The sequence below is a fragment of the Eschrichtius robustus genome, chromosome 4 (assembly GCF_028021215.1).
Source record: "Eschrichtius robustus isolate mEscRob2 chromosome 4, mEscRob2.pri, whole genome shotgun sequence".
Taxonomy (NCBI): domain Eukaryota; kingdom Metazoa; phylum Chordata; class Mammalia; order Artiodactyla; family Eschrichtiidae; genus Eschrichtius; species Eschrichtius robustus.
Window position 1 is genome coordinate 64,119,993 of NC_090827.1, and position 22,331 is coordinate 64,142,323.

The 22,331-nt window shown below is 34.2% G+C and overlaps 1 protein-coding gene across 2 annotated transcripts in view; it reads right to left on the minus strand.

The window, feature by feature from the left end:
* DCK (deoxycytidine kinase) overlaps positions 1-22,331 on the minus strand; it is a 57,698-nt gene that overhangs the window by 16,926 nt on the left and 18,441 nt on the right. Inside the window, exons 5-7 of one of the 2 annotated variants that reach the window (XM_068542169.1) lie at positions 19,284-19,399; positions 17,686-17,776; positions 14,538-15,930 (exon numbers count right to left, since the gene is read on the minus strand). In XM_068542169.1, the coding sequence (XP_068398270.1) occupies positions 15,904-15,930; positions 17,686-17,776; positions 19,284-19,399 (234 nt within the window). In that variant the 3' untranslated portion in view covers positions 14,538-15,903. Of the gene's footprint in view, positions 1-14,537; positions 15,931-17,685; positions 17,777-19,283; positions 19,400-22,331 lie in introns of those variants that run through there. The other variant, XM_068542170.1, reaches the window with a different exon arrangement.

Consider the following 22,331-nt stretch of genomic DNA (forward strand, 5'->3'; position numbering starts at 1 on the left):
TAACCTAGGTCTATCAGATTATAAAGCCCAAGTCCAACGTCAGCAATTCCACTCCACTGCTGAAACTTTCCATTTCCCTGAATGACAGAGGTTCCTGGAGGCTTCTCTGATACATGGTCGGTCCAGAAACAGTTTGCCCAAGATTAGCCAAGTGATTCTCATGCTTTTTGCTTCCACTGAGCTAGGTCGCAGGCTCTTTCTTCCATCTGTATTGCTTTCATTGAGATTTTAGTTTCCACCTCAAATATATATCCATGGGCTCCATTCTATGCAATTCCCTTCTCTGCTTTAACATCTTCAATAAATTCTCCACTCATTTTCCTCATTTACCAAAAACAGTTGCTGATTAGTAACACTATACTCCCCTTCAAAAGCATGGCTTTAATGGACTATGTGGCTACGGTGCTATGTTGGAAGGGCTACTGTATTTGGCTTTATACGTATTAACAATAGTTCTATCATTAAGCAGTTTAGTGCCTAGTTCTTTTCTAAATTATCTCATTTTATCTTTTCAATAACACTGCAGACCTAGAGGGGTGGGATAGGGAGGGTTGGAGGGAGGCTCAAGAGGGAGGGGATATGGGGATATATGTATACATACAGCTGAGTCACTTTGTTGTACAGCAGAAACTAACACAACATTGTAGAGCAATTATACTCCAATAAAGATATATTAAAAAAAAAAAAACACTGCAAGTTAATAAAAAATGTTCCTGTTTTACATATGAGGATTGAGGTTCAGAGAGGCTGAATTACTTGCTCAAGGCCAGGATATAGTAAATGTAGGTCTTCCCAGGTGCTTCCTACTATATCATGTTGCCTCCCACCTAAAACTATAGAAATCACAGAAATGTAGTTTTGAAAGGACCCCCTAGGATCCCTTACAAGTTCCCTTTTGTGCAAGCACCATTTCTACAGAATCCTTTCCAGTGATCCAGTCTCTTGTAGAAATATTGGCTTATCACATTCAAATTGTGACCTCTGTGAGCCCCAGTTTTCTCATCTATAAAAGGGAATACTTCTATTTATCTCACAAGGTTATTGTGTGGATTAAATGATAAAGTATGTAAATGTCCTTTGCAAACAATAAAGCACTTTATAAATGTTCCCTGAACTTTCTTTACGAGTATGTTAGACAAAATTTTATATTTGAATTTAATTTATTGTAAATGGATTCTCTTTAATATATCAATATTTCTGACTTCATAATCACAAATTTAAAAAGAGCAATATATCCACAACTTTTCCTAGTAGGCAAAATTATTTTCCATTACTACTAGACATAAGACTAAGACTACAGTATAAGTTTTTCTCAAACTCTTTTGGAGATGGAGGAAAATATCAACTTTGGAACAGCTATGAGAAAGTGAATTTCATCTTTTTAATGCACAGCTACGTAAAATAATTAATATGGCTTGCAATAGGACAGGCTTTAAATAAACTTTCTAATATAATTTCATTAGAATTTGTGCACATGTTAAAAATATCAACACAATTATAATGATAAACATTTATTGAGCACTTAACATTTGGTAACTCATTTAATAAAATTCTTCAATTATAGGAAAATGATAATTTAACAGTTAAAGTTTAACAGTTAAAGGAAATTTAGTGTAGGAAGCTAGTAAAATAATAATATAGGCAAAAGAAAAACTACCTACAATATATAACCTGACTTTTACCAGAGCTTTTGGTAAATTACTATATCCAACAATAGAAATGTTTCAGAACACCTTATAGATACCACAGATAAAACAGGTTAAATTTTATTACCTATAAAATGCCCAAATGTATGCTCATTTAAAACTGATCCATGGGTAGAATATTATGTCCCTTTATCCAAGTAAATGGAAAATTAGATTTCTCTATTTACTTTGTTTCTTTAGTTTTCAAATTCATCTTAGTACATTAATCTTAACATCTGTCATTTCCCAGATTGTTTCTGTGCTTCTTTCCTTGACATTCATAGTTTCCCTTTCTTTTCTAAGAATTTTATTCTAAAAGGCCATAAAAATATATAAGCATATATATATTTGTATGTATATGTATATATATGCACAGTATTTGCATCTTTTTCTAAACTATTATTTCTCTTGATAATAAATAAAAATCAAACCAGGACAGAAGGTTCATACCTTCCTCACCCCCTATTAAGGCAGAAAGGTGGAAATACATCATGTCTTTTGTGTCGCATAAGCCCATCTCACTAACTGAAAACACTTATTGTTTTACTTACAGCCAATGTCCTTCAAATTGCTTGTGGTGATATATTTTTTCATCAATGATGACTGGAAAATCAAAGAAATTCAGTTTTCCACCTTCTAAGCTTCTTTTATCTCTGAATGATGCAGGCTCAAGAGTTGCCAAATGACATGGGCAAAGGCGGCCAAATAGGGCTTCCTAGCCAATCTAAAAATAGCAGATGGTGGTGGGCAGATATACCATTTCTCTCTTGTTTTTTATTTTTTCTAAGAGCTAGGTACCATAAACATGGCTTGTTCAAAATTAAAATGGTACAAAAAGAATTACATTCTCACTTGCCCTAAGATCTAGACATGTGGTCTGTTAGGATAATCTGTACCTTTTGCTAATAAGAAAGATGCGAAATTCAATGCACAACTATATTCTGCGTTTCTTACAGCAAGGTTCCCATACCCAATTTCCACCTACTCTGATAGGAAATCTGACCATAACTTGATGGAATCAAGGACTGCATTTGCCTTTTTTTTTTTTTTCCTAGAGCCCCTTAAATAATAACTATTAACATTTGTATGTTTTATAATTTAAGAGGTCCTTTCACAGCTTTTACTGGCTCCTTACAACAAGCCTGTACCTTGGAAAGGTCCTACCATTACAATTTGAAAAATGAGAAAACTGAGGCTCACAGAAGTTGAAGCTTACCCAAGCCCAGCCAGATAAAAATGTGTGTCTTCAGATTCTACATTTGTCACACATGTGCACACACAAACACACACGCACACACATGTACCCTCTCCCTAAAGATTCCAACATAAAACAGCACTTAAGGATTTAACTTTCACACACACATGTAAGCATGTACAAATATATTTTATAGAGAAAATGTTACAATAAATTTGAATTAGAGGTCCTTTACAAATGCAAAAGTTCTACAAAATGTGAAAATATGAATTTACTAATCATATTAATTATATAAAGATAAATTTCTTTAAAGAAGTTCATTTTTCAAAATGATTATTCATTTAACAAAAGAAATTAAATAAAGAGTTACCATGGATATTTAAGTTTTATTTGAAGGTGGGAGCAAAGAAACAGTTTAGCAGGAAATACTAATGTGTAAGTAGCTAACTCTCAGGGGCAGGATTACAGATTTTTTTTCTTCTTATATTTTCTAACATTTCAAATTTTACAGAGCCAAGAAATTATGGGTTTAAATTTTCAAAAATAACTTAGATGTAAGAAATTTTTTTACAATATACTTTAAGGTAAAAAAAAAAAGCAGGACATAATATTGAATCTATAGCATGACCTCAATTTAGTAAAAAAGAAAAATGTTTCTTTGTAGATGTAAGTACATAAAGCTGGAAGGCAATAGTCTGCTACGTTGGTACCTTTGAATGATAGGATCTAGGGATTACCTTATTTCAATATTTCTGCAATGTCCAAATTGTTTTAATGGGCGTGTTGTACTTTTATAAAGAAAAGAAAAATGTTTAGGTTTATTCTCAACGCCAACAGAAATCAAGTAAAGGTAAAAAAAAAAAAACCCTCAAATTATAAATCAATGGAAAAAATTAATATACCAAAATTCTAATTTATAAAACTTTCAACTTATGCCCATTAAGTATCTATCACTAAACATAAAAGTCAATAAATTTTGCTAATAATCCAATCTTAGTTTTAAAAACTCTGTATTATTACATTTTCAATACGGAATTCAGAATTTTGGTTTTTATCACTTCCCCGGGGCAGAAATATTGGACTCATAACACTAATCACAATGTTCTTTTACTTAAATAAGAAAATAGAAAGAGCAAGGGCAATTTCTAAACAGACTAAGGATAATTTATAGACATTGAGAGTTCTCTTTGTTGCAACATATCTTCTAGGAAGGGGTAGAAACATCCTTATACATCTTGCTTAAAAACAATAGATAAAAACCATAGCCTATTTTTTAAAATTTATTTTATTGTAGTTGATTTACAATGCTGTGTTAATTTCTATTGTACAGCAAAATGATTCAGTTATATATATAACTCCCTTTCCCCCTTGGCAACCACAGGTCTGTTCTCTATGTCTGAGCCTATTTGTTTTGTAGATAAGTTCATTTATGTCATATTTTAGATTCCACATATAAGTGATATCATATGATATTTGCCTTCCTCTTTCTGACTTACTTCACTAAGTATAATCATCTCTAGACCCATCCATGCTGCTACAAATGGCATTATTTTATTCTTTTTTATGGCTGAGTAGTATTCCATTGTATATACGTACCACATCTTTTAAATTAATTTTTATTGGAGTATAGTTGATTTACAATGTTGTGATAGTTTCTGCTGTACAGCAAAGTGAATCAGTTATACACAAATCCACTTTTTTAGATTCTATTCCTCTATAGGTCATTACAGAGTATTGAATATAGTTCCCTGCACTATAGAATAGGTTCTAATTAGTTACCTATTTTATATATAGTAGTGTGTATATGTCAATCCCAATCTCCCAATTGACCCTCCCCTGCCCCCTTTCCCCCTTGGTAACCATAAATTCATTTTCTATATCTGTGGCTCTATTTCTTTTCTGTCAATAAGTTCATTTGTACCATGTTTTTAGATTCCGCATATAAGCAATATCATATGATGTTTGTCTTTCTCTGACTTACTTCACTCAGTATGACAATCTCTAGGCCCATCCATGTAGCTACAAATGGCATTGCTTCGTTCTTTTTTACTGAGTAATATTCCATTGTATATATGTACCACATCTTTTTTTTAAAAAACATCTTTATTGGAGTGTAATTGCTTTACAATGGTGTGTTAGTTTCTGCTTTATAACAAAGTGAATCAGTTATACATATACATATATCCCCATATCTCTTCCCTCTTGCATCTCCCTCCCTCCCACCCTCCCTATCCCACCCCTCTAGGTGGTCACAAAGCACCGAGCTGATCTCCCTGTGCTATGCTGCTGCTTCCCACTAGCTATCTATTTTACATTTGGTAGTGTATATATGTCCATGCCACTCTCTCACTTTGTCACATCTTACCCTTCCCCCTCCCCGTGTCCTCAAGTCCATTTTCTAGTAGGTCTGAGTCTTTATTCCCATCTTGCCCCTAGGTTCTTCATGACTTTTTTTTTTTTTTTTTAGATTCCATATATATGTGTCAGCATACAGTATTTGTTTTTCTCTTTCTGACTTACTGCACTCTGTATGACAGATTCTAGATCCATCCACCTCACTACAAATAACTCAATTTCGTTTCTTTTTACGGCTGAGTAATATTCCATTGTATATATGTGCCACATCTTCTTTATCCATTCCTCCATTGATGGACACTTAGGTTGCTGCCATGTCCTGGCTATTGGAAATAGTGCTGCAATGAACACTGGGGTACACGTATCTTTTCAAATTATGGTTTTCTCTGGATATATGCCCAGCAGTGGGATTGCTGGATCATATGGCAACTCTATTTTTAGTTTTTTGAGGAACCTCCATACTGTTTTCCAAGTAGCTGCACCAATTTACATTCCCACCAACAGTATAGGAGGCTTCCTTTTTCTCCACACACTCTCCAGCATTTGTTATTTGTAGACTTTTTAATGATGGCCATTCTGAACGGTAGGAGGTAGTACCTCATTGTAGTTTTGATTTGCATTTCTCTAATAATTAGCTATGTTGATCATCTTTTCATGCGCCTGTTGGCCATCTGTAGGTCTTTGGAGAAATGTCTATTTAGGTCTTCTGCCCATTCTTCGAATTGGTTGAAAAACCATAGCCTATTAATCTCATCTACTTACCAAGAGAAGGAAATTCTCTTGGTGTTAGAAATATCAAGCATCAAATTCTCCTGAGAGTTCTCCGTAACAAATATTTATTAATTTTATAATCTGAAAATAAAGCTACTTTATTTCAAAGAACGTTTACATTCAGAAATGAAAAATCATAATTTTCTGAAACATTAATGGAGATAGCAAAAATGTTTATATTCAGCACCATGCAAAAAGTAAAGGCACACACACACACAAAAAAAGTAAAAGCACAGAAAATAAAAATAAAGGAAAATGCTAAGAACTTACGCAACTTAATCTCCTTTATCACTTCAAACTTCCTCAAGGGGAAGAGTGATTCCTAACAACTTAGATGTTCTTTCATCAGTCCCTGGCATGCAGTAGGAGATCAATAAATATTTGCTGAATAAATAAATTTAATATTAAATGAAAACCTTCTCCCAAGAATCTCAACCACCACTCCAATCCCACTCACCAGAGGTAACAACAATGAAGTTTGGTGAATCTCTCTCTCCACACACCATAACTATTTCCACTCAAAAAATACAGTGATTATCCTACTATAGTTCCACTTTATTCACTCTTTTTTTTTTTTAATAACTGCACAAACTTACCAATCTTCCAGATGCTTTCAGCAACCAAGATATTGAATGAAAGGAAATTAAAGTACTAATAGTAATGGCTAACATGCATTGAGCATTGTTCTAAATGCTTTATATATACTACACATTAAAATTGCACAACTTTATAAGTAGGTACTATTACTTATGGCCCTCTTATAAAGAAATTTTAAAATATTACTTTCCCAAGATTATAATGACTTGCCTAACGTTAGACAATTAGTGGCAGGGCCAGGATTTGAAGCCAGCAGTCTGTCTTGGGAGCCTGTGTTCTTAATCGTTAATGCCTCTGTGATGTTAAAAATACTAAAGATAAATTCTTACTTAACAACAGCTGACTGTTGGTATATACCGAATGTAAACATAATAGGACACAATGCTTGGGTCTGTTTGGTTTTTTTTAACTATACCAGAACCTTGTACTAAGGATTGCCTTCAAAGCAACCATACCAATAGGTTATGTGTTGTTTAGAGTCTGCCATTAGTCAAAAACATTTGAATTAGCAAAAAACGTATGAATTTCCTTCACATATATTTCATAAACTGAACAAGAAAAGAAATCTAAGTGCCTTACTGTTACCTTCTTTTATGGCTAAAAGCAGCTTTTTTCAAGTTTTACTATCCATTTTGTTCATTAGACTCGCCACTAAATGATTTATGGTCATTAAAAAAACAAAAAAAAACAAAAAAACAAAAAACTATATCCAGTCACACACACAAAAAGAACCTGAATCACATTTAAACAGTTATATAACTCAGATTCTAAACTCAGAGCCAAGAGTGTTTTGAATAATGGCAGAATCTTTGGAATAAACATATAGTCTCTCAAGGTAACTATTCTGAAAAGGACAATATTCAATTGTCTATTTAAGGTCAGTCTGTTAAAAATTAGTTATCATACTTAATAAGTTTATTTCACTTACTAATCTAGCAACCAGTTCAAGTCAACCATCAGCAAAATAATAACTGATGACCATACCGTCTATTCTGTCCCCAAGGCAGGAATTTGATAACTAGTATTCTAAGCTCTGTACAACATATCAAAATAGTGTTGCTGAGCCAAGTGAAGCATAAATTGTTTCATAACATTAGCCAGTTTCCTAATTTACTCTTCTAATATAAAGTGATTCCACTCTAGCTGACAGTAACAGCAAGGACAAAATGGCAGCTTTAGAAGATGCCTTATCTTTGAATGAATCTTATTAGTTTAAACAAGGGATAATGGTAAAAACAGTGCATACACACACATATAAACATATTCAATATCACCAAATACTACCAACATTTTGAAGTGATGCCAAGTAACATTAAAAGGTGATATGTTTCAGAAGATGGGTCAATCGAAAATCAGGTTTCACCTAACTCTGTTACTGAATCACTTTCTAGATCATGGTTTTGTTAAGTAAAACTTCCTTCTTGGAAAAATAAGCATCAGTCTGAGCTCCACGCAGTTCCACAGAACAGTAAAAATAACTGTTAAGTTTCTTTGTATACATAATTGCTAAGCAAATGGTAAACAGTCTTGCAAGATAACCCTTAACAAACAGTCTAATGAGTGAACATTAGAAAATTAAGTTTCCTGGCAACCTGTTAGGCATAATTATCTAACCAATCACTATCCCATAAAAAAACAATTGGTATTATTCAATTAATACCTAGAGAAGCCCCTGGGAGTTGGGTACCAGACTTTCTTATAGTAAAATAATTCTAAAAGCATTGCCTTTTTGATTGCCTGTATTTATTCTGACAGCTCATTTTCTTCCCTCCCCAACATCTGTACACATAAAATCTCACTCAATAAAGTTTTTATTAATCAATTAATGCTTTTGCTCTGGTAATGCAAAAGACCTCTCATCAGCTCCTATCTTTTCCCAACCACTCATCCTCAAGATTATGATGCTTGGATTAGAGGCAGAGCAGAGGAAAGAACCAAGTATACAATGACCTCATGTGGCAAAGGGCTACAATTACTGATTTCACTATAAAATAATCATGGGCTTAAACCACTTTTGTTATCGGATTTTTATTTTCAAATTGCTATTTTAAATGGGCATGAAATACTAGACAGAGTTAGGGATGGAAAGAAAAATGACCCTAGATATAAAGAGCAGAAGTAAAACTAGAGTCGCTACTCACTAAAATAAAATGAAACCCCACTCTAGAGAGTCAAAATATCTGGGTTTTGTTTCAGCTTCAGTCTTTGTGGGATCTTGAGAAATCCCTCAGCCTCTCACATCTGTAAAACGGTGATAAATTTTGTCTACCACAGAGTCTAAGTTACAATGGTTAAGAAAGGATTTTAATATCTGATATTTAATGATTCTTTTATTCTATTTATGGTACTTGTTATTCTATACCTAAAATATTTTTAAGGTAATCATAAAAACATAAACCAAAAACTAAAGTACTGATACCTAGTTTGACTTCTAATTGTCACCTTTTATATTATAGTACAATGGACATTGATCTGTGTAGTACGTATTTTATTCTAGGCACAGAACTAAAATTAAATGAATTCAAAGAGTAGCCATATTAATAATAATCTTCTTTGAGGATGGTCTTAATTCTTAAAAGAAACACTTTGATATTTATCAATTCAAAATCTGCCAAAACAGAACTTGGTGTTAATTTTTTGTGAAATCTTTGAACCAAACCCAAATCTTCATTCATACAAAATATTCTGAGAACATCAATATCATATTAAGAATTTATACCTCATTAAACATACAATTACAGAGCTGCAGTCACAGTAATTTTTTAAAAGGTGGGGGAAAGGGAGTATGTAAAACTGAATCGAATTCAAATTACATACCTATCCCTCACTTAATGTCTTTTATTACTGAAAAAAAAGCTGTCACTAAGTAAAAAGCTTTAAGTGAAATATCTTCCATTAATTTTAATGGGGCACATTATATTATATCCTAAGATACCAAAAATGTATCGATTGAATAATAACAAGTTTACAAGAAATACACAATATAGATTGTGCATAAAATATATTGTAAACAAGGTTTACTGTACTTGCCAAGGAAGAAAATTTGATAGTCAGTGATGGTTGGTGGAGGAGAGGAATAAAGAAATCATTCTTTGGAAGGTGAGTTCTGCTTTCTGTACCATTTCCCCCCACCAATCTTCCACCCTTTTGGGGACTAATGGTTATCTGGCATTCAAACTCCACTTAAAATTAAGTTATAACAAAAAAACACCTTTAGGAAACTTCAAAACACATGGAAATGACATCTACATATAACAGACGAGAGTCCTAAAAGATATAACTTTTTCATTCCTCTCATTTCACATACTTATGCAAAGCAAAATTACCTGATGTACAGTTCAAGTGTGTTCAAAATGATAATCTCTGTGTAGTGTCAAGTAAATTATTATGTTTTTGTCTGAGCTGGAAATGTTCAAATATTGTTCTTTATTGCATACTTGTTTAGTATATTTTAGAGTAGGAAGAGTCTTTACACCCAAGGAGAAAAAAAAAAGGTGATTATCTGAACAATGACATAATCATTTAAAAGATGTTATGGTAGAAAGTTATTACTGAACAGCTCTTATGGGGGAAGACTGTATTTAAACATTTTTGGCATTACTAATCTCAGTACTAATAAATTTTATAATTAATAACAACATTCCAAGGCACTACACAGAATAAGGAAAAAAATGAATTATATCAAACCTGCCTTCATTTTTCAATATTCTACTCTCTAACTGAAGATGAGAAAAAACGATTTCATTATACAAATAAATTCTTAAAAGGAGAAAAACCTTGTTAGGATAACCTCAAAAAGCACCCAAAGTGTTACTAAACCTAAGTAGCTCATACCTCTAGGAAATGCAAAATTACCCAACTTCAATACTTAGTATGAAGCTACAGTAAGGACTTCACTGTCAGTCCAGTGGTTAAGACTCCACGCTTCCACCACAGGGGGGGCACGGGTTTGATCCCTGGTGGGGGAACTAAGATCCCGCATGACGCGTGTCGCGGCCAAAAATAAAATAAAATTAAAAATAAAACAGAATAGAGAGCCTAGAAATAAAGCCACATATTTATAGTCAACTGATCTTCAGCAAAGGAGCGAAGGCAATTCAATTAAACAAAGCTAGTCTTTCAGCAAATGGTGCTGACAACTGGACCTCCACATGCAAAAAAATGAATCTAGATGCAGATCGTACACCCTTCATAAAAATTAACTCAAAATGGATCATAGATCTAAAAATAAAATGCATTAATTATAAAACTCCTAGAGGATAACATAGGAGAAAACCTAGATGACCTTGGATACGGCAATGACGTTTCAGATACAACACAAGGTATGGGGCTTCCCCAGTGGTGCAGTGGTTAAGAATCTGTCTGCCAATGCAGGGGACATGGGTTCGAGCCCTGGTCCAGGAAGATCCCACATGCTGCGGAGTAACTAAGCCCATGTGCCACAACTACTGAGCCTGCGCTCTAGAGCCCGCAAGCCACAACTACTGAGCCCACATGCCACAACTATTGAAGCCCGTGCACCTAGAACCCGTGCTTCGCAACAAGAGAAGCCACCGCAATGAGAAGCCTGCGCACGGCAATGAAGAGCAGCCCCTGCTCGCTGCAACTAGAGAAAGCCTGAAAGCAGCAACGAAGACCTAACGCAGCCAAAAATAAATAAATTAATTTAATTAAATTAAAAAACAAAACAAAACAAAAGGTATGATCGGGATTCCCTGGTGGTGCAGTGGTTGAGAATCTGCCTGCCAATGCAGGGGACATGGGTTCGAGCCCTGGTCTGGGAAGATCCCACATGCCGCGGAGCAACTAGGCCCGTGAGCCACAACTACTGAGCCTGCGCATCTGGAGCCTGTGCTCTGCAACAAGAGAGGCCACGATGGTGAGAGGCCTGCGCACCGCGATGAAGAGTGGCCCCCGCTTGCCGCAACTAGGGAAAGCCCTCGCACAGAAACGAAGACCCAACACAGCCAAAAATAAAAATAAAAATAAATTAAAAAAAAAAAACCTAAAGAAGAAACACATGGCGAATATCTTTAAAAAAAAAAAAAAAGGTATGATCCATGAAAGAAATAATTGATAAGCTGGACTTCATTAAAATTAAAAACTTCTGCTCTGCAAAAGACAATGTCAAGAGAATAAGATAAACCATAGATAGGAGAAATATTTGCAAAAGACATATTTGATAAAGGACTATTACCTAAAACATACAAAGAACTCTTAAGCCTTAGTATTAAGAAAATGAACCCAATTAAAAAACGACAAAAGACTTTAATGGACACCTCACCAAAGAAGATATATAGATGGAAAGACGGTTAACATCATGTCATTAGGGAATTGCAAATTAAAATAAGATACAACAACATACCTATTAGAATGGCCAAAATCCAAACCACTGACAACAAATGCTGTCAAGGATGTAGAGCAACAAGAACTCTCAGTCATTGCTGGCGGAAAGGCAAAATGATACAACCATTTTGGTAGACAGTTTGGCAATTTCTCAGAAACCTAAACAAACTCTTACCATATGATCCAGCAATTGCACTCCTTGGAATTTACTCAAATGAACTGAAAACTTATGTCCTCATAAAAACTTGTACACCGATGTTTAAAGTAGTTTTATTCATAATTGCCAAAACTTGGAAGCAACCAAGATGTCCCTCAGTAGGTGAGAGGATTAACTATGGTACATCCAGACAACAGAATAGTTTTCAGTGCTAAAAAGTAATGAACTATCAAGCCATGAGAAGACATGGAGGAAATTAACTGCAAATTACTAAGTGAAAGAAGCCACTGAAAAAGCTCCCTACTGAATGATTCCAACTCCATGACATTCTGAAAAAAGGCAAAACTATGGAGACAATAAAAAAATGAGTGATTGCCAGAGTTTAGGGGAGAGGGATGAACAGACACAGAGGATTTTCAGGGCAGGGAAACTATTTTGTATGATACTACAATGGTGGTTACATGTCATTATTCATTTGTCAAAACCCACAGAAGATACAATACTGAGTAAACCCTAACGCAAACTATGGACTTTGAGTGGTAATGATGTGTCAGTGTAGGTTCATTGATTATAAAAGACATACCACTCTGTTGGGGGGTGTTGATATTGGAGGAGGCTGTGCAAGTATGGGGGCAGAGAGTACATGGGAACTCTGTACTTTCCACTCAATTCTCCTGTGAACCTAAAACTGTTCTAAAAAATGAAAATAAAAACTATTAAAAATAAGTTCTGTAGTTTAGTTAACAGTAGTATACCAAAGTCAATTGCCTAGTCATGATAATACACTATTGTTAAGTAAAATGTTACCATGGGTGTACACAGGAACTCTAATAATTTTGCAACTTTTGTAAGTCTAAAATTATTTCCCCCCCAAACAAATTTTTTTCAAAGGAAAGAGGTAAGGGCTTCCCTGGTGGCGCAGTGGTTGAGAATCCGCCTGCCAGTGCAGGGGACACGGGTTTGAGCCCTGGTCTGGGAAGATCCTACATGACGCGGAGCAACTAAGCCCGTGCACTGCAACTACTCAGCCTGCACTCTAGAGCCCGCGAGCCACAACTACTGAAGCCCGTGGGCCTAGAGCTTGTGCTCCGCGACAAGAGAAGCCACCACAATGAGAAGCCCGTGCACCGCAACGAACAGTAGCCCCCACTCGCCGCAACTAGAGAAAGCCTGCAAGCAGAAAGGAAGACCCAACGCAGCCAAAAAATAAATAAAATAAAATAAAATAAAATAAATAAATAAATAAAGGAAAGAGGTAAGATTTTTCACATGAGGAAGGCTATTATCTACCAGGATTTATAATACTTTAAGCAACTTATCTAGCATTTTTCTGTAGGTAATGAGATTTATACCTCTATGTAAAAAAACACTCTGGGACTCCTTGTCTTTTAAAATATAACAGACCTGATTTCTAGGGGCTTGGTAAACACTGCTCTAAGTTTCAGGCATAAAAGATGAGAAAACTCTGAATGAAGGGATAAGTCTTGTACAATTAATCACCTTCTTAGAAGAGTAAACTATAAAAAGTAGTACATATACTTTGAAGAAAGATGATCTGATAGGGAAGACAGGATTCAAGAGATAATGCAGACCACTAGGCTCAATACCCTTGTGCTCACCCAGTGGTACAGCTTTTAAGTAATGACAAATAATAATTTTTTAAGCTTCTTTTCAATTTTACATATTTAAAAAGTCATTAAGCTAAACATTTTTAAAGGTTGTGGAAAATCTCTGAAATATGTCTCCACTTAAAATAGAGTCAATGTTAATTTATATAAACCACTGTCAATCTTTATATATTCATAATTTTCTTCGAAAGTAGAATAAATTTTCATTCTAAAAGAAATGCAATCATTTCAATGAGTGTAGCTCCATGAGAGTTCATGATATTTTTACTTATTTATTAAGCAAATACTTAATTTAGTAACAAATTCATTTATATCAAACAAAAACAAATCTATACAATATCATGAGACAATTTAAATATTTATGGCAATTACAGATTTGAAACAAGTCTCTTTTTCAAAGATCAGTGCATCTAAACTGTTTAACTCACTAAATTATCATCTTTGAATATCAAGAAACCAAAAACAAGAAATGGTATTTTAAAAAGGAAAATGATAGTTTCAAAGTAAAAGTAACTCTTCCTCTCATTTAAAAACAGAGAATTTTTCTAAAATGGCAAGTGGAAAGGTTAAATACAAAGAAAACACACTGCACACCTTAAATAAACAAAGTTGAAAGAAATCTATACGTACAGACCTAAATCTATATATACAGACCTAAAATGAACCCATGCAGATTGTTTTAAATTACAACTATTTTACCCCTTGCTTGCTTTATTAATATATGTATTTACTAACATATAATCAACAAAAAATGATAATGCTTTCAAGATATATAACATAAAGCAAGATCATTTTTATCAGTAATTTCTCTTAAAGGAGGGGGAAAAAAACTTCAGGTATAATCCAACAGAGAAGCAAAGCAAACTATGAAGTGAAAAGTGATGATGATGTTCTCAAAGTAGAAATGTGTGACTTTTATTTACTTTTAAATAAAACTTTAAATAGTAGGCTGCCTAATTAATCCAGACAGTAGGGAAAGTAGGAGGCAGGAAATAAGAGCTGGGACTAACTAAACAGACTTAACTGCTAAGAAGAAAATCTACCTTGTCTTCAGTTTCCCTTTTGACAGCTCACCAAGTATGAAGAAAGACTACTCATTCCCAGTATAGCATCAATAAAAAATAAAATGGAAAAATGTATCCCTCACTATGTCCCACTAACATTTTCCCTATAAAAATGGGAAGAAATTAAGGAAAACTATAATTCCACCTCAAATGACTTAAAGACAATCATAGTTTAAGCCAATCTTTTAACTATAATAGTAATACTCCATTCTAAAAGAATGGTCTGAGAAGGGAAAAAGCAGGTAGCTATTTAAGTTCCAAATAAATTCAATCTTTCTATTCATGTAATAATCTTCAGTTATCTTTTAAGTATAGAAACATTTTCTCTTTAATCCTACAAAATCCCATGCAAAAGATGAAGCCTCACTCATACCATAGATGTAGACACAAAGGCAGGAAAAAGATTAAGTGATTTATAAATTATGCCATTACAAACCGGGAACAAAGTCTAACCTGCTTCTCTACAAATGTATTATAGACACATTAATAAATCAGTGAAGTAACTAAATACTAAACCTGGTCTTATCGTCCACATAAATTAAGGTAGAAGGGAAGGCACCTGATCAAAAGCATTTAAAATAAAACCTCATCATACTTTTCCTAGGGATTCCTTAAATTCCACTTTTCAATTTTTAACAGGTACACTAATTTACACAGGACACATTACCATTTACTATGTAACATTAAAGTTTGTAGTTAAGAAATTGGTCAGTGAGATGAGAAGCACCAGAAAAAAAAAAAAAGTCAACCGGCTGAGGAGGATAATAGAGGAGAAAGACAGAAGGAGGCCGGGTCCTTTATGATGCAGCTTAGCCACTATAATGATTCTGGAACCATCTACCCCCAGACATCTTGTTGTAAGGGATACTTAAATGTCTTTCTTTTTTTAAAGCCCCAAAAAAGAAAAGAAGAAAAAAACAAAAAAGAAAAAAGAAAAACTAGCTATAAACTTTTGTATAGGATTCATTAAAGAAAATTTTTTTCTTGGAACAAAAATAGTTAAAAACTTGGGTTTAGAAGAGAGACTTGTATGAATATGGACCTATGAAGATACACAAAGCTGAAGTACGTGTAATCATTTGGCTGCCTGTAGTCTTCAGCAAGATCACAAAGTGCTCAAAAATTCTTTTACCTGAGGGGAGGAAAAAAATATTAATATAATTCCTTGGCTAATTTGAGATATCTAATATTCATTTTCAATTAAAAGTATCTACACAGTTGAAGACCTCAACTGTATAAGTAACTCTATCACAAAGCCATATCATTTAGTTTCAAAAGAAATATTAACAAATACTTCAGTATTAGAAGATGAATGACCTAAAATGTCATCACAGGAGTTATTAAATTTACATCTAAGATTGATACAGTTCTATAACAGCCATAACACTAATTTTATTATCTCTTTATAATACCACAGACCACTGACATGTGCAGCTTTAGTATTGATAACATTAATAATTGCAACGGTTTAATAAGTCTAAAGGTCCTGATTATGTATGTAATCTATGTAATAGATTTATAATTTTTCTGAAGCACAAATCTGAATCATATATACACACTGTAATATTAGTATGTGAGGAAAGGTCATATAAGTAGTGAATGAACTTAGCCAACTGGCCAACGTCACAATTCAAGATACTGCTCTCTACATATTCTAGACTGCACAGTAATTCTCCTGAATAGACAAAGATTATTGCATTGCAAAAATACCTGAAAAAGAAAGCAAACTTCTAGCAAAACTAATTAAACCAAAAATAAATAATAATATGAAATGGTGATTATTAATCGAAATACAGAAGTGTTAGATAAAATTAAAAAGTGGTTTTACAGATTTATCTAGTTAAAATGATGGTTGGCTATTAGTACTGCAATGGCTGACTTAATTTTATTTATTTTATTTTACAAGTATCACAAGTGAATTCTGTACTATGTTTTTTAACATCACTAAATTAGTATGAAGAGGTCACTTGAATTTTCCAGATATGCTTGTCTTCATATCATGGGAAAAACAACTATATGCTATAGTAGTTATCTATAAATGGTGAGATTTTCAAAATTCTTGAGATACATCCCTTATAAATGTTAAATACCTATTATAGTAAACAGCAGACATTCTGTGACAGGAAAAAAGAAAAATAAAATTTCTCTCAAAACTAAACAAACAACAAAAAAATGTGGCTTCTTCTTTAGCTCTTAGATCACTAAGTTAATTAACATGGATATAAGGATATTTATACAAATCCCATTACTATTCTCTCTCAAGTGTTCACCAATAGGTTCTCTGCCAGTCCCTTTATGAATATGAGCACCACTCACTTTATAGAATATAGTCAACTTCCAAATATACGGAGGATAGATCAATTCTGATTAGGACAATGACCCAATGATTAGGCAGTGCCAAGTTATCACTGACAAGGTCCCAAATAGAACTCAAAACTAAAAATCTTTAATCTCAAGACTCTAGTTAGTATAAAAATGGATGAGATCCATATCCTACAGATTCAAACATCTTCCATACTGAATTTAGTTGAAAAAGATTAATTTCACAAATAGTTTATTATTATCTAAAGATTGGTGGTATAGGGAAGAGGGGAAGAAAAGGGAACAAAGCAGAGGAGAGTGAGAAAGAACTTTTGTTAACATGGTTACCCCTATAATACAGATAAAGAAACTAAAGGATAAAGAAGGTCCTCATTTTAGCTAAGGCTACAAAGCTAGAAGTTGAAGTTAAGATGAGAATCTAAACAGTCTAAATCCCTCTAAAGCTCTTAACTGTCTCTTAATATAACTTTATGTAATCTTTCCTCAGTAAATTGTTTTCTCACAAAGTTAGAACACTTCTTTAGACAAGACAAAACAAACATTTATAGTCTTTGTATAAATCTACCTTTTCAACCAGACTGTCGTGTTTGTCTTTGAAGTCTTCATTAACATCCAGTGTTAAGATAGGCGCTTCTTGTAGATAATCAAAGTTGGTTCTGTTTGAAAAGAGAGAGATGAACAAAATAATTAGAAAAAGCAACAAATAAAAGAGAAATACTAAAAATTTATTCTTACGTCTTCACTGGAAAACAAAATGTATATTAAAATTATCCTGCCAAGTACTTCATCTGGCAGCCCCTTCTTTCTCACCTAGATTTACTATACATGTCTAAAAACCTCAGGTATAAAATATATAAAGTTAGGCATTGTGAAATGTAATTCTCCTCAAAAACCAAAATCATACCATAAAGTAGGAATGCTTGCTTTTTCTTAGAATTTTGCTGTCTTTTTTTTTTTTAATACATTTATTTATTTATTTTTGGCGGTGTTGGGTCTTCGGTGCTGCACATGGGCTTTCTCTACTTGTGGAGAGCAGGGGCTACTCTTCTTGCGGAGCGTGGGCTTCTCATTGTGGTGGCTTCTCTTGTTGCGGAGCACAGGCTCTAGGTGCGAGGGCTTCAGTAATTGTGGCGCATGGGCTTAGTTGCTCCACAGCATGTGGGATCTTCCTGGATCAGGGCTCGAACCTGTGTCCCCTGCATTGGCAGGCGGATTCTTAACCACTGCGCCACCAAGGAAGTCCAGGAATGTTTTCATTTTATAGATGAGAAAACTAAAGCTCAGGGAGGTCACTCTGAGGCTCAGAGATTGTCTAAGGTTGCACACTAATAAGTGAGATGCGTCTGAACCAAGATCTGACTAATGACAAAGTACAGTGATCTAAGAAACAAACTTGAAATATCTTAAAATTCCCTCTGAAAGAGTATAGGTATATCTCAGAGATACTGCAGGTTTGGTTCCAGACCACTGCAATAAAGTGAATATCACAACAAAGCAAATATTGCAACAAAGCAAGTCACACAAATTTTTTGGTTTCCCCGTGCATACAAAAGTTACATTTATTCTATACTGCAGTCTATTAAGTGTGCAATAGCATTATGTCTAAAAAAAAGTACATACCTTAATTTAAAAATACTTTATTGCTAAAAAATGCTAACCATCATCTGAGCCTTTAGTGAGTCATGATCTTTTTGCTGGTGAAGGGTTTAAAATATTGCAAGAATTTATAAAATGTGATGTAGAGACACAACATTAGGAAATGCTGTTGGAAAAATGGTGCCAACAGACTTGCTTGACACAGGGTTGCCACAGACCTTCCATTTGTAAGAAATGCAGCATGTGCGAAGCATAATAAAGTGAAGTGCTATACAACAAGGTATGCTTGTACCTAAATAATGTATACAGATATATTTCCTACTTTATCCCTTAATGTGAAATTCCATATATTATGCTGTAAATACTGCTGGGGGAGATTAGCTGTAACAACTTTAAGAAAATAGGATCTCATTGCAATAAAAAGAATCAAAATCCATACTTAATTCTGGGAGATCCTACAATACTAATAAATAAAAATGGCTAAAAATGAAAAATTATACATGATTTGGATTAAAATTTGATAAAGGAATTTAAAATGAATAGTAAATAAGAATAAGGAAGTCTTACTTTAGTGTTCTATGCAGGAGCCAGCTTTCATGCTTATAGTGAAGCTTCTCTAAGTATTCAAGAGGAATGCCTTGTTCTTCATTTCTTCCCCGTAAATATATTCTATTCAAGCATTTCTAAAAGCAAGCAATAAGAAACAGGTAGGAGGAGTGGAGGAGGCAAGGAACAATTATTCTTGCCAGTTGCCATTAAATTTTTCCTTAGTGTCTCTTTAGTTATGCTAGCCAAAATCTCTATTTATTTTCCCTAGGAAGTTGAAGTAGTTCATTTTCCCCTCCTTGTGCTTTTCAGCCATTTGGTAGCTCTAAACCAAGTGTTACTCTCAAAAATAAGTCAAAATATGTGTATAAATTTTTGGCATCCATACTTGAAATACACTATATAAAATAAGTTTAGTTAAAAAACAAATAATTTACCTGTGATAAACCATGATGGAAAAAAATATGAAAAAGAATATAAATATGTATAACTGAGTCACTCTGCGGTACAGCAGAAATTAAACACAACACTGTAAATCAACTATTCTTCAATAAAATTTTGTTAAAAATTTAAAAGTTCAGGGACTTCCCTGGTGGCGCAGTGGTTAAGAATCTGCCTGCCAGAGGAAGGAACACTCCCAAACTCATTCTATGAGGCCACCATCACCCGGATACCAAAACCAGACAAAGATACTACAAAAAAAGAAAATTACAGACCAATATCACTGATAAATATACATGCAAAAATCCTCAACAAAATACTAGCAAACAGAATCCAACAACACATTAAAAGGATCATATACCATGATCAAGTGGGATTTATCCCAGGGATGCAAGGATTCTTCAATATACGCAAATCAATCAACGTGATACACCATATTAACAAATTGAAGGAGAAAAACCATATGATCATCTCAATAGATGCAGAAAAAGCTTTTGACAAAATTCAACACCCATTTATGATAAAAACTCTCCAGAAAGTGGGCATAGAGGGAACCTACCTCAACATAATAAAGGCCATATACGACAAACCCACAGCAAACATCATTCTCAATGGTGAAAAACTGAAAGCATTTCCTCTAAGATCAGGAACGAGACAAGGATGTCCACTCTCACCACTATTATTCAACATAGTTTTGGAAGTCCTAGCCATGGCAATCAGAGAAGAAAAAGAAATAAAAGGAATACAAATTGGAAAAGAAGAAGTAAAACTGTCACTGTCTGCAGATGACATGATACTATACATAGAGAATCCTAAAAATGCCACCAGAAAACTACTAGAGCTAATCAATGAATTAGGTAAACTTGCAGGATACAAAATTAATGCACAGAAATCTCTTGCATTCTTATACACAAATGATGAAAAATCTGAAAGAGAAATTATGGAAACACTCCCAAATACCATTGCAACAAAGAGAATAAAATACCTAGGAATAAACCTACCTAGGGAAACAAAAGACCTGTATGCAGAAAACTATAAGACACTGATGAAAGAAATTAAAGATGATACCAACAGATGGAGAGATATACCATGTTCTTGGATTGGAAGAATCAACATTGTGAAAATGACTCTACTACCCAAAGCAATCTACAGATTCAGTGCAATCCCTATCAAACTACCAGTGGCATTTTTCACAGAACTAGAACAAAAAATTTCACAATTTGTATGGAAACACAAAAGACCCCAAATAGCCAAAGCAATCTTGAGAAAGAAAAACGGAGCTGGAGGAATCAGGCTCCCTGACTTCAGACTATATTACAAAGCTTCAGTAATCAAGACAGTTTGGTACTGGCACAAAAACAGAAATATAGATCAATGGAACAGGAGAGAAAGCCCAGAGATAAACCCACGCACATATGGTCACCTTATCTTTGATAAAGGAGGCAAGAATATACAATGGAGAAAAGACAGCCTCTTCAATAGTGGTGCTGGGAAAACTGGACAGCTACATGTAAAAGAATGAAATTAGAACACTCCCTAACACCATACACAAAAATAAACTCAAAATGGATTAAAGACCTAAATGTAAGGCCAGACACTATCAAACTCTTAGAGGAAAACATAGGCAGAACACTCTATGACATACATCACAGCAAGATCCTTTTTGACCCACCTCCTAGAGAAATGGAAATAAAAACAAAAATAAACAAATGGGAGGATATGGGGAGGGGGAAGGGTAAACTGTGACAAAGTGAGAGAGTGGCATGGACATATATACACTACCAAACGTAAAATAGATAGCTAGTGGGAAGCAGCCGCATAGCACAGGGAGATCAGCTTGGTGGTTTGTGACCACCTAGAGGGGTAGGATAGGGAGGGTGGGAGGGAGGGAGACGCAAGAGGGAAGAGATATGGGAACATATGTGTAACTGATTCACTTTGTTATAAAGCAGAAACTAACACACCATTGTAAAGCAATTATACTCCAATAAAGATGTTAAAAATAAATAAATAAATAATAAACAAATGGGACCTAATGAAACTTAAGCTTTTGCACAGCAAAGGAAACCATAAACAAGATGAAAAGACAACCTTCAGAATGGGAGAAAATATTTGCAAATGAAGCAACTGACAAAGGATTAATCTCCAAAATTTACAAGCAGCTCATGCAGCTCAATATCAAAAAAACAAACAACCCAATCCAAAAATGGGCAGAAGACCTAAATAGACATTTCTGCAAAGAAGATATACAGATTGCTAACAAACACATGAAAGAATGCTCAAAATCATTAATTATTAGAGAAATGCAAATCAAAACTACAATGAGATAACATCTCACACCAGTCACAATGGCCATCATCAAAAAATACTGGAGAGGGTGTGGAGAAAAGGGAACCCTCATACACTGTTGGTGGGAATGTAAATTGATACAGCCACTATGGAGAACAGTATGGAGGTCCCTTAAAATCTAAAAATAGAACTACCATATGACCCAGCAATCCCACTACTGGGCATATACCCTGAGAAAACCATAATTCAAAAAGAGTCATGTACCACAGTGTTCACTGCAGCTCTATTTACAATAGCCAGGACATGGAAGCAACCTAAGCGTCCATCGACAGATGAATG